The sequence below is a fragment of the Gallus gallus genome, chromosome 2, assembly GCF_016699485.2.
Source record: "Gallus gallus isolate bGalGal1 chromosome 2, bGalGal1.mat.broiler.GRCg7b, whole genome shotgun sequence".
In the NCBI taxonomy this organism is placed as follows: domain Eukaryota; kingdom Metazoa; phylum Chordata; class Aves; order Galliformes; family Phasianidae; genus Gallus; species Gallus gallus.
The window spans coordinates 63,930,415-63,942,944 of record NC_052533.1 but is presented as its reverse complement, the minus strand read 5'-3'; the positions used below and the strand labels follow the sequence as shown (position 1 = coordinate 63,942,944).

Genomic DNA, 12,530 nt, shown 5'->3' with positions numbered 1-12,530 from the left:
AGAAACGTACATTATTTATAACTCTGGATGCTCTAAAAGTTGAAAGCATCTCGTTAGGACTTGTAGCAAGCAGGAACGTGTGCCTGTGGCTTCAGCATTGTTCTGTCTGTTTAGATCTGTTTTGATCAGTAAAAGTTCAGACCCCTGTTTTCCTTCTATGCATTAGAGAGCAAGGATGTAAAAAAGGTATGAAAAAAAATACTTTCTTCTGTCAAATAATAAGATCACATCTTCTGTTTTTTTTTTTCTTTTTCTTAACTATTTTGTTGGGGTTTTTTTTTTGGTGCATTTAAGGCCTGAAAAGTAGTGACCTCGTTGCTAAGCAACTAGGATGCCTAGGCCTCAGCCCTGGTGGCTGAGATGGAAAAAGGTCAATTAATGTGGCAGGCCTGTCCTTATCAATATGCTACCATAGCACCAACTTTTATTTCTTTACAGTAATATATCATAATAAGTTTTCTAGGTCTTTATACTGTGGTTCTCCTTTTGAATAAAAGCATAACTAAGACTTGAGGGTATGTCTGATATAACAGAAAATGTAACCATAAAAAAAAAGAAACCCAGAATAGAAATCATCTGACTGCTGACTATCCTGCTGTGCTGCCTGAGGCAGTTACACATTTCCATTGAGTTATTTTATGATCAGGCCAGTATGTTATTGAAATATTATCTCTTTAGCCTTTCTCATTCTGATAAGAAATGACAGGCTCTCAGAACAGTAATACACATGGAGAACAAAATATGGAGCTGTGGAGAAAATTCTGTTGGGGTAAGGAACAGCCGCTTGAGCATATTTGTATTAAAATTTCCTCACTGTTCCTGTGCTGGGCCTTAAACAGCTGTCCTGTTTTCATACTGAAGTGAGCATCAGAAACCTTTACTACCACTACTACTACCACCAACACAACCACCACACCTACTACAACAAAATTTTGTACAGCAGTTTAGCAGTATGAACCATTTTCTCCATGGAAAGTCTCCTTCATTTGGAAACATGACCAAGACATTACTGGCAGTGTAAGACATGGGCTCGTGCAGCTGGTACTGGAACAAGTTGCCAGAATGAGAAACCAGAGAAAAGAATTCGGAGCAAGTTCCAGGTGTTTAACTATATATTAATTCCAGGAATAAACAGGGATTGCATCTAGTTAAGGATGGAGGTTTCCAATGGGTTATCCTTACAGGCGAGATAGAAGGGTGGAGGGACTTGGTCAGACTCTTCATTAACACCTTTTAGGATACCCCCAAACTATTCTCTTTGCAGGGAGTTGGGCCAGAAGATGTACCTAATCCCACAGCTACTCCAGAGAGACAGCTTCTAGTGGGCCACTTTGCTACTGCCAAAGTAACTAAGAAAAATTGAAAGAAATCCAGATTGCAGCCTTTGATATCTTATTGCAGTCACTGCATCATTTCAGGTGCATAAACACTACCTTGTTAATTACTGTTTATAGTCAAGAATAAAAGTAAAGGTCTCACCCTCAGCTTCAAAAGTATGACTATCCCTTCTCTTCCCCATTGCCTACCCAAGAAAAATGATTTATTTTTGCAAAATTCATCCTGACTTTCCATTAATGTGAATGGAGTCCAGGCCTACAGTTGTCACCTAGATCCAGGCAGTGGGATTAGATACCCCCTCTGTTCTTACACCCCATGTACCCGATGGCACATGTACTGACCTCCAACTAACTTGGAGCGAGGACTCTCAGCTGTTCAGACTGGCTCCCTTGCAGTTATGATGCTCATGTGTCTTTTACTTCCTTGTTTTATAGCATTAATGGAGAAGCAGATGTTGCCTTCCTCCCTGCAAATGCTATACAGTGAATCATCTTAGCCTCTCTGTAAAATTTTAACTTAATGGAGTCCTGGCATTTGTGATGAGCTGAGGAACTTAATTTTATAGAACAACCTATTGAACAAGCTGTTCTTGGACATTCTCATCTCAACTAAATGTTAAAAGTATTAAAATTCACATTAGCACAAGAGGAAATTTTGCATGGGTAATCCTTTAATACAGTGTTTTATGGCTCTATTAGCTGCACAGCAGCTGGTGACATGATGAATTTAAACCATTAAAAAATTCAGTAAGAGGTTTAAAAGTCAGCTTTTTAAAACATAATCTTGCTGCAAGGAAAGAGAACTTCTCCTCAGGGCCAGAGACATGGTGAGTTCACAGTGTGGCAGGTATAGGAAATACACCTGCATGACAAGCTTTCATATGCTTATGTCTTCACACCTAACAGAGAGCTTATGGTGATGAGAAAGAACTCAGGAGCGTAAGAGAATTCTTAATGAGCATGTTTAAGTAATGCATCTGTCCAGCTTTCTCTCTATCTCCCTTTATTTTTTTTTCTGCTAGAGAGTTTAATACTGTAGAGTTAAAAGGTCACCTTTCAGGTTCTTAAATATGTATTCCGTACAAAGGCCATACAACAAGAACTATTTACTTCCCTCTTGAAGATTTACTACTGGCCAGAAGCTGGAAGGGCTAGAAAATTCCTGTATTTGCCACACTAGAAAAAGTACAGATTTCTGGAAAAAAACAATACCACATTTCTTTTTTTCTTCCTTTCAGTACAGAGAAAGATGTTGGTAAGTTCATATCACATATGTTTTATGTATAAATGTATATGAGTACACAGTATCGCTCAGTAGTCATTTTACCATGATAGTTAATACTCTTCTTGAGTAAGCTCTTAAAACTACATACATTTTGTAAAAAAATGAACTTCTGTTTTATTGCTTTCATTAAAAGTGCCTTGTCTGTGCAGATGCAAGACATGAAAACATAAATTAAATTCTTGCAGGCTTGTAACCTAAAAAAAATAATTAGAAGTACTTAAAAATTATTACAATTATTTGAAGCTGCATGACTTTTAGAACATTTTAACTATTCTTTGAGCCATTTCCCAACACATTTGGTGGTGTTATTATCATACATCCCTATTCTTTGCTCTGGAGTCCTCACTTTATGAAAGGAGACTATTTAAAACTATTTTACCCAGATTACTTCTCTTTCGGTCATGGTTTCCTCACACAGATTTTTCATCAGCATATACATTCTCCTGGATGAATTATTTTGCCATGCACTCATACGTTATAAACTTATCCCAGTCTGGCATCTGTCAGCTACAAACCCTCGCCAAAGTCATTCTAACAATTTCTAATGTTTCAGTTTAATACTGACTGGGTATGTGTATAACTGAATTCTTTTTTTTTTTTTTCCTTTTCCTATTTACTGCTCACTAATTTTGATGAAGAAATATGCTTTTATTTCTTTATGATGTGGTTGGTACTTGATATAATTTTCAGATGCCTGCAATTTCAGAAGTGAATGCCTTACGGATGAGAAATGCTTTGCAGGAAATAACCCGCTAATAACAATGAGTTTGTAGTATGGCAAGTGTGTAGGGTGTAATGTTTTTGATGAATTAGAGTTATCGTGCCCTTTGTTTAAACAGATTCTGCTTCAAGAAATTCACTTGAACAATCATAACTTTTCTGAAAATGGGTGGGGGTGTCAGGAAATCACAGTCCTGGGTCCACAGAAAAAGCGGCAGCTGGGAAAAAGTAGGTCATGAACACAGTACAAAGAGTACTGGGTGACTCAGGGAGATTTAGGAAGGAGAATCAAGTGAAATGTTGTATGGGATGAAACAGGCCATTAAGCAGAAGTTTTGAGAAGTCTCTGGGTTTTGATCAAGAAAAATCTAAGCGTTCTAGCTTCACTTCCCAAACATTCACCTTTGCTACTTTTCTATGGAGAGATAACAGATGTGCTATAAATCAATCCCAAGTGTGTTTATTTGATAAAACTCATTGGCAAATTTTATTATTGCGTATTTGATTATGATCAATGATGTACTGTTATAGACTGTAAAACAATAAAGGGCACTTGAAGTAAGTAATTAATCTGGTCTTTCACCGATCCAACTACAGCAAAAGCAAGACCCTACAGATTCATACTGCCTTAGAAAGGGGCTGAAGTGAAAGTGAGAAAGAACTGCACAGAGGCACTGTACTCAGATTTAAAAAAAAATACGGAAAACAATTTTTTGTTAGTTCTGTTCATTGCATGACGTAATTGTATTTGATTTTCTTCTATGGGACTTCGTGCTTTTTACATTTCATCTGAGTACAATAAGCTTTTATTTTTTTTTATTATTATTTTTTTCAAATGAACTTAATAGAAAGAGACTTATTACAATCACTAAAATAAGACACAAACCAAATCAAACAAAAAAGACCACCCTAAACCAGCATAAAGTCTGTTCAAATCTGATCTAATTAAAGGCACATCTACATATTCAAGTGCATACTATTATGTGTTAGTTATGACCACATTCAAAACCAATTCATGACTTCCTAAGAACATCCAGAGATGAAATATAACTGCTATGTGTGGTTGGGCACTAAGTAAATATTAAGGAGATTTATCTAAAGAAAGCGATCAGAGTATTCAATCTCATTTTTCCCAGTTTATTCTCTATATTTTATCAAGCAGTTTCTGCTCACTTGAAGACTTGGCGTGAAATACTGTATTTAGTATTTCGATAAATAAGTCTTATATAAATTCACTATTTTGCAGCTGCTTTATGTACTCAATCCAATAGGTCAGGTACTATGGCAGCATCATCCTGGCATTTGTGGAGAACCTTCCAACAAGAAACTATGTATAATGGTGCACTACAGCACTTTACAATCTCTAAATTCGTATGAATGGGAGTACACCACCACAGTATACTATGAGGTTGGTATATATAGTTTTTCATTCAGGGGGTGGTGACACCGGAACAGGTTCCCCAAGGAGGTTGTGGATGCCCCATCCCTGGAAGCATTCAGAGCCAGGCTGGATGTGGCTCTGGGCAGCCTGGTCTAGTGGCTGGTGACCCTGCACATAGCAGGGGATTGAAACTAGATGATCATTGTGGTTCTTTTCAACCCAGGCTATTCTATGATTCTATGATATGTAATGACCAGAAACCATCTACTTGGCTGTCCAAGTATGCTAAGTTTTTGCTAACAATTAAAAATAATCCAAAGAAACCAGAGATTGAAATAGGAAACTAAACCTGTTTAGAACCACACATGCTCCTGAAGATCTCTGACGTGCTTAAAACCTATTTCTAGATAAACAGGTGTGAAGGTTACAACACTGCCCAAGAGAAAGCACCGTCCTTTGTCTTCTCAAGTGCTCTGTATAGAAGGTATCAATTTGCACATCTCTTGGTTTGTTGATTACAGTAGTGTGCAAAGTAATTCACAACCCACAAGTCTGGAAGAAAATTATTTCAGCAGAATGTACTTACTACAGAAGTCAAAATTTAAATTCAAACCATTCTACATCACCTCATACAGGGCAATTAGTAAAGAGAGAAATATCTTATTTGCCCTTTTAAATTCATGCAACTTGCTATAACACAGCCTTAGCAATACACTATATTTAAAATCAGATTTGTCAGAATAGCACTGGCTGGCAAACTTGAGGCCTTTTTCCTTGTTAAAGTGTGTATTACAAATGTCTGATTTATATGCATTCAAATGATTTACTGTATTTCACACTTTCAGTACCAATGGCTTACTTAAAATAAGATTTTTATGCAGGTGAGCAAGGAATGAAGAAAGATTTAGGAAGCCAGAATAATAAGTTCACATATTGCTTTTCATATATATTTAAAAATATGCATGCAATCATACATCTGTAAACACTCTTGCAGTTTAGAACAGTGAAAAAATGATAAATGATAAATTAATGAAGGGACTTAACACCTCTCAGAGATAGGCATTGTTGTACTCAGCCATGCATAAATATCAGCAAATATCTTAGAAAATGTAAATGGGAGGTTCTTCATGTTTTTATTGTTGAGACACAGTTTAAAGTGTTTATAGCACAAAAGTATGTGTCGATGGGAAATTTCTGAAAGAATGCATTATACTGATTATAATAACAAAATATTACAATCTCTATTTTATTGCTGGAAGCTGCCTGATAGGAAGAACCTTTTAAAGACTTCTACCTTTTCCTTGCTAAAGTCACTTACCTTTCTTCTAAGTTTAGGTTCAATATTCTTTTATATTTTACATTTGAACTGTGTTCTAATTCAGTGTGACAGTTTTGTCTGTTTGACAACTCCACTTTGTGGAAGAAAACAGTATGAATATTGTGATATAAATCAATAGCAGGATTTCAGATATCCCTAGCTCGCCACTTAGCCAGTACTCTAAAAACATTCTTAACTTTAATACAAACGATCTCTTTAAACTTTATGCAAAAACAAAGTAATAGCTTTGTCAATATGTAAATCATCTCTGTGGACAACAGGAGGACTCTGAAAGGCAAGATGAACATGACTGTTCACAGTTTTGTCCTATTAACTTCTGAAGTGGAACAGACACAGTTGTAATTACTTATGCTAGAGATTGTAGAAATGAAACCTTAATCTAGAAAAGCCTCAAAATCAAAGTATATTAATTGGTATAAAAGCTAGAAAGATTAGAACACAGCAAATCAGTGTTTTCAAAGTTTCTATTTGCTGTAAATATCTGCTTTCATTTACAATGTCAATTTGACTTCAGATTGATGTAACCTTTACAATGGTAAAGTAGTGCAAAAAGCCACATATGAAGGGAGGAATAAGTGATTTAAATTATGAGGCTTCTTGCTTAATTTCATCACTTTCAGTAAGAGTTTAAGCCTGTGCAGCCAATATATACAATTTCAACAATATTTACCCATTGCCTGATCTCCTATTGGACGCTTTACAGGTATGGAAGTAGTTTATGTTGGCTAGCTAATTAGGGCTCTGAAAAGCTGTTTTTCTTTGTGAAGAACAAACAACAAACCAACAGTGACAAAAAGGATTTTTTAAGTTGTCAAGAAAAGCCACAAAGGTAATTCAGGAAAATAAGAAGTACCCTGGGAATGGATCAAAAAAGAAGATGTGGAATCTTGCACCTGTGAAGGGGCTAACAAAGCGAGCAGTGAAAAAATGAGACCTGACATGTCTGTCATATGTCAAGAAGACAGAGGAGATAACAAGAACTGACATGTAAGAAGACGCCTTTGTCAAATTGCCAGAAGTTCCAGAGCTGGGGACACCTTGCTAAAGGCAGATGAGGTTGGGAAAGATGAATGCACCGTGCCACTTTTCAAAGGTCAGGACTATGCAACAGCACAAGTGAACCATTGCCACGGCCACCGCACAACCTAAGTAGAGAAAGAAAACTTTCATTCCTTCTTGCAACACAAAAATGGCAAGAAAATCTAATAATAAGATTTAGATTAGACACGATAGTCAGTCATTTAACTACTGAAAATTGGGGGAGACACATTCTAATCTCATTTCACTTGAGAAATCCGATTGCCTTTATTGGCAGAATTTGCACTACTGATGGGAAATCTCTCATTCTGACTTCACGAGCAGTTGTTCTCTTGCGGCCTGATTCATTAAGTTAATGGGACACTTTCTCTTGAATCCTCCGAGAATAAGATTCGTGCACTGATAAATCTCAGTAGTTTCAGAAGTTTATCTAATCAAAGGTGATCTGAATGTCTTCCATCCAATTACTGCACCAAAGACAATCAGTTTCATAATACTTATAGATACTGCTTTTTCAGCTGGATCCATCAAGCCAGGAAAACCAGTTCCTTGTACTTTATTCTCCATCTGTATTCTTGCCTATTCTTCCTTCCAACTCAGAATAGAAAGAAGGTGAAGAGTGCAAAATATATATATATAAATATACATATTTGCCAAATTAAAGAAATGGGTTTAGAGTTTAGGAAAGATTCAAGGCTTAAAGTCATTTCGTCTAAATCACTGCAACCATTCTCAGGCTCTGAACCCCAGAGTTCAAGATCCCTTTCTGTGAAAATCCAATGTTTTCTCCTTTTCTGTGATATTTTTTTCTCCCAGATACTGCTGTGTTGCTTCCTCACTCTTTCCTCACAATTAGTGTTTTTCTATGCTTCCTGTTCCTTTGTTTCTCCTAAATAACTAAGAAACGTGGCAGTTTATCCTGTTTGTTAATTCAGTTCTATTAGCAGGCTTGCAGACCCTTCTGTACATTTTCACCACCCGTGACTTCAGATTTAGACAGCTATGCATGTCTGAGACACCCTCTCTTGAATGGAAAAAGGTCAAAATGATCTTTACTTGTGATAGAAAACAATTCATTGTCTTTACGTTTCAAACTATGATCTAGCCTGATGCTATGTATTTTACAATGTTTAATGTACCCATGTGGTATTCAGGAAAGGTCTTGCAGTAAAAGAAGTAATCCTCATTTCATTAATGGAATTTCAATCAGGAAAATTCCACCTGCTTTATCCTTTCCAAGCATTGGTGATTAGATTGTATTATGTACACAACAGTTCAAGGGACAATAGACTAGCTAATATTGGTATATAAGCAGTTGCACGGTTTTCAGGAACTCGGTGCAGACTTCATGGTTCTCTGTCATGCTGTCTCAGATTGTTTGCCTTTATCTGCAGCACTGTTTTTCTTGAGAAACACTGGAAATTAGGTATTGAACACAAACAAAGGGAGGGTTCCTTACTCGTTTAATCTGGCTGTTTTGCCTGCAAGGTATTGGAGGGGAGAAGCAGGTAGCAAAAAAGGTAATATGGGAAATCATCATACAGCATTGGTCACTGCTAATCTTTCACATTTCAGTGCATCTAATGGAGATGAGAGATGAAACAGCTAAGCGAGTCTAATTTACAATAGGAAGCCTCACTGGGGTCATGTGTTTGGCCTGAGTAATTATCAGTGTTAACAAGGCCTGCATTTAAAGAAAGGGAGAACAAAATGGGTAAAATCCAAAGTTTATCTTACTAGGGACCAACAAAAGCAAACGTTCCTAGTTCCATCAAGGGCATTTCTTCCATTAAATGAGTGCATAAGAAAGAGAGACATCGTTCAAGTACAAGGGTTCAGTTTGCAGCAAGCCACAAATCACATTTCATTTATCAGGCCTACAGATGACAGGATATCATCAAATCCCTGGAGAGTCATATTCATTAAAAAGAAATCTTAAGTAATTACAACAATTAATTGACTTGAAACAGTTTCGGGTGGAGAAGGTTTACATAATTCATTTGCCAGACAAAACAAGCGTTATGAAGTCAGGGCAACGTATTATTTAGAAATATCCTCCCTTTCCTGTCCTCTTGAAAACCACAGATTAACATCAAACACCTGGAGACAACTAACGTGGGCAAACAGACAAACAAACGACAGAAACTGGGTCTCTACAGTTATAACTCTGTAGAAAGGAGAATGTCTCACTAACTAGCTCATACTATCATTTGAAGACATTCACCCATTTCTCTTGTGTTTACTGTAAATACAGGCTTTCCAAAAATTAATTGTGTAACAGCAGGTTTGGGGAAAAAAAAAACAAATGAAAATCCTTCACACAGCCACCATACAGTGCAAAAATTATGTATGTTTAGTTTCAAATGCAGCCTGAAGATTTCCTCCAGGTTGTGAAGTATGCAGGAATGTGTTGCTCCTTCCTATTGACTGGTCCTGAATTTGTAGGTTTCAGAATGCCTTTCACTTATGATCCATCAGCAGTGAATAGGAAGATTCCCCAGAGCATTTTTATTATATCATTCAACAGTTCCTTGTGCTCCCTAACATGCCATTTTCTAGATTTTACTTCTTTTTTTGTTGTTGTTGTTCTCATTTTACAAACTGGGGCAGAACTTTTTCTGTTCTTTGTGTTTTCAGTGTTACAGTATGGTATCAATCTAAGAGTGTTAATACTTCTGAGTATTAACAGAAAACAGGTACAGCAATGAGATTTCCAAAGTACTCCAAACTTTTTGAGTTGAAAAAGTTCTCTAACTGCTCAGACTGTTATTTAACATGTTATTTTTTCTGATGGTGGCCCCAGTTGCAGTCCATTTCTCTGCACATATATACCAGTATCTTTGGGGAAATGAAAGAAAACAGTCACACTTCACAAAATGTATTTTCAAAAATAACAGCCATGGTAAAGTGTGTGTCAGAAATGCTGATTATTAAAGTATCTGAAGTCAATGTGTAGGCATGCAATTAATTTATCATATTGTTTCATTTGAAGAGCAAGACAAGTATATTATTGTGAGGCTTAAAAAACTCGTTTCCTGTATCATTAACTAAGACAAATCTGCAACTCTACCTAACAATCTGGAAATGCCCAATTCAAATGATTAATGAAACATGGTAGCAGCAAACAGATTGACAATAATTAGTGTCCATATTTGGAGAGGAAGAATGCCATGTTTTTAACTTGGCTTTTACAGGCCATCTCAATTCCCTAGTTTCAGGCCTCTACTATCTGCCTATTATATCCTATCATCAACAGAAATTCATGTTTCATTTCCAATTTCTTCCCACAATAACTAGAAAAAGACAAAAAAAACTTATTTCTGATAGTGCCATGCACTGGGAGAGTAAGTGAAGAGATACCCATGTTTGCTGTCTGTCTACTATTTTAGGAGTCCAATATCAGATATGTTCTGTGTAATTTCCAGATTTATGAATATTCTTCAAGCTTCCTGCCACAGTGGATAAATCTCACACATTTCTGAATTATGATTTGGAATATTTTACGTGTGTACAAACTTGCAATGGTTATCAAACCTGACTTAGGTGAATTTTATTACACAGATAAAAACAAGTACTGCAAGCCTTTTTTTCTTATCTTACCATCCAGTTAGTCTATATCCATCAAAACAAGGTAGCAATAGATGAGTCATATTTCCATTAAGTTTTGATATGAGTTTTGGGTTTAATGCATAATTCATAGACAGACTAAATTTTGCTGGTGTATAGTGGCAGGACCAAAGGAAAGTTAAAAATACAGGAAGTGTGTTTCTCTCTGACTGTGAACAAGATATAAAAAAACACTATACATGTTATTTATGAACATTCCACACAAGAAAGAGACAATAAACCCATCACAAGTAAGAGATCATGGTGGCAGCAATGATTAATGAGATGATAAGTGCAAGGAAAAAAATGATTACTTTCTACTGTACAACCACCAAATTCTGCACAGTGTTTTCAATGTAGTACACAGTTCACGTGTGCTGGAGCTTACAAACACATTTTGAGCCATATACAGATGCATTTTAGTAGCACAGATAATCTGCATACTAAGTTTCAGATCATTAGAAATGCAGACAACCAAGAAATAAAAGCTACTAAACCTCTTATTTAAGCAAGAAAAATAAAAATCTTACCAATACAGGAAAACAAACGACCTCTGATTGCAGATTGCAGCCAGCATCAGGTCTGCTTCCCACCACAGGTGTCACTGAGGCAGGTCCCACCTGGAAGAAGCAGGTGCACTTCAGTGCAGTACTGTGCCCTGGGGTATTCTGCAGCATTTATCTGTCAAATTTAACTTTAAAAAAGGAAACATTTCCCTGTACCCCTATACTATTTTATCTTGGAAATCTACATCCAGATACCCCTTGACATAGAGAAGTAGCTCAACACTGCATTTCTAAAGCACTTTCCTTCTTTCCCCCTACAAAGTTCAGAACCTTTTCATTGTCCCTCCATTCTCCAACCTCAGGAAACATCTCAGGGTCTGCATCATCTGGAGAGGGCCCCACATGCCATTCAAGATACAAAAAACACAGGATGATCTCTGGAGTTCGAGATCACCTGCAAGTAGCACAGCCCAGCTCCACTCACCCTCATGGCTGTCTGCCCAGCTCAGATCCCAGAGAGACTCCCAAGATGGAGGCAACTCTCCAAGGGGTCTGTGGTATTCCCCTCAGCCCCAAAGGAGACATTCCTCCCCTCAAGCAAGGGGCAATGGTGCTGCTCAGAGAAGTGAGATTGCACACAGAATGTATCTTCTTGCAAGTTAATTTTCCCCAAGACAAACCTGGCCTGTGTTTTTACCTTGCTGGGCGTGGCTGGGCCTCAGTTGCCAAACATGCATGGCCTAGCCATTTCTCAGAGGGCCAGTATGGAGTCAGAGTTCTGCCAGCACAAGTCCTGAGAGATCTCTACCTCTGCACAGCCTTCCTGCCATAATGCTACTTGCCTTTTTTTGTTTAGAAACAATTTAAGTGAGGTAGGCTTTATCCTCAAACCTCCCACTGCCGCCATCTTGGACCCCTCCTCCTCAGTAAGCGGAAGAGTGCATATGGAAGGTAAAACATGTGTGAGAAGTGAAACTTTCCCTTTGTCACTTACGCTAATTTCTTACAAAGATATGATTCTCTTACAAAATTGGAAGGTAAAACTAAAAGGATATGGTTGAAAATATTAACTTACGTGTTCAGTAGCAGAAATGATATTGATGTGACCTCTGTATGCCTGTTTGTGTGCATACCAAGTATTAGCATTAGGAGTTGTGTTAGGTGTGGGCTATGCATGCGGTGTGTGGTGGACTAGGTCTCCAGCAGCAGTAAATCAGTAAAACCATGCAACCAGTGAACCTGTCTACGAGTCTTATGTGCATGCATGCATAGAACAGAAAAATGCTGGCAATACTCTACTTTAAAAATGCAACCAAAT

The 12,530-nt window shown here is 37.2% G+C and overlaps 1 protein-coding gene across 2 annotated transcripts in view; it reads right to left on the bottom strand.

The window, feature by feature from the left end:
- LOC124417765 overlaps positions 1 to 12,140 on the bottom strand; it is a 90,782-nt gene extending 78,642 nt beyond the window's left edge. The window contains exons 1-2 of one of the 2 annotated variants that reach the window (XM_046933551.1): positions 11,697 to 11,880; positions 11,237 to 11,326 (exon numbers count right to left, since the gene is read on the bottom strand). In XM_046933551.1, the coding sequence (XP_046789507.1) occupies positions 11,237 to 11,326; positions 11,697 to 11,702 (96 nt within the window). In that variant the 5' untranslated portion in view covers positions 11,703 to 11,880. Of the gene's footprint in view, positions 1 to 11,229; positions 11,327 to 11,696; positions 11,881 to 11,909 lie in introns of those variants that run through there. The other variant, XR_006937202.1, reaches the window with a different exon arrangement.
- Positions 12,141 to 12,530: the final 390 nt, after the last annotated feature.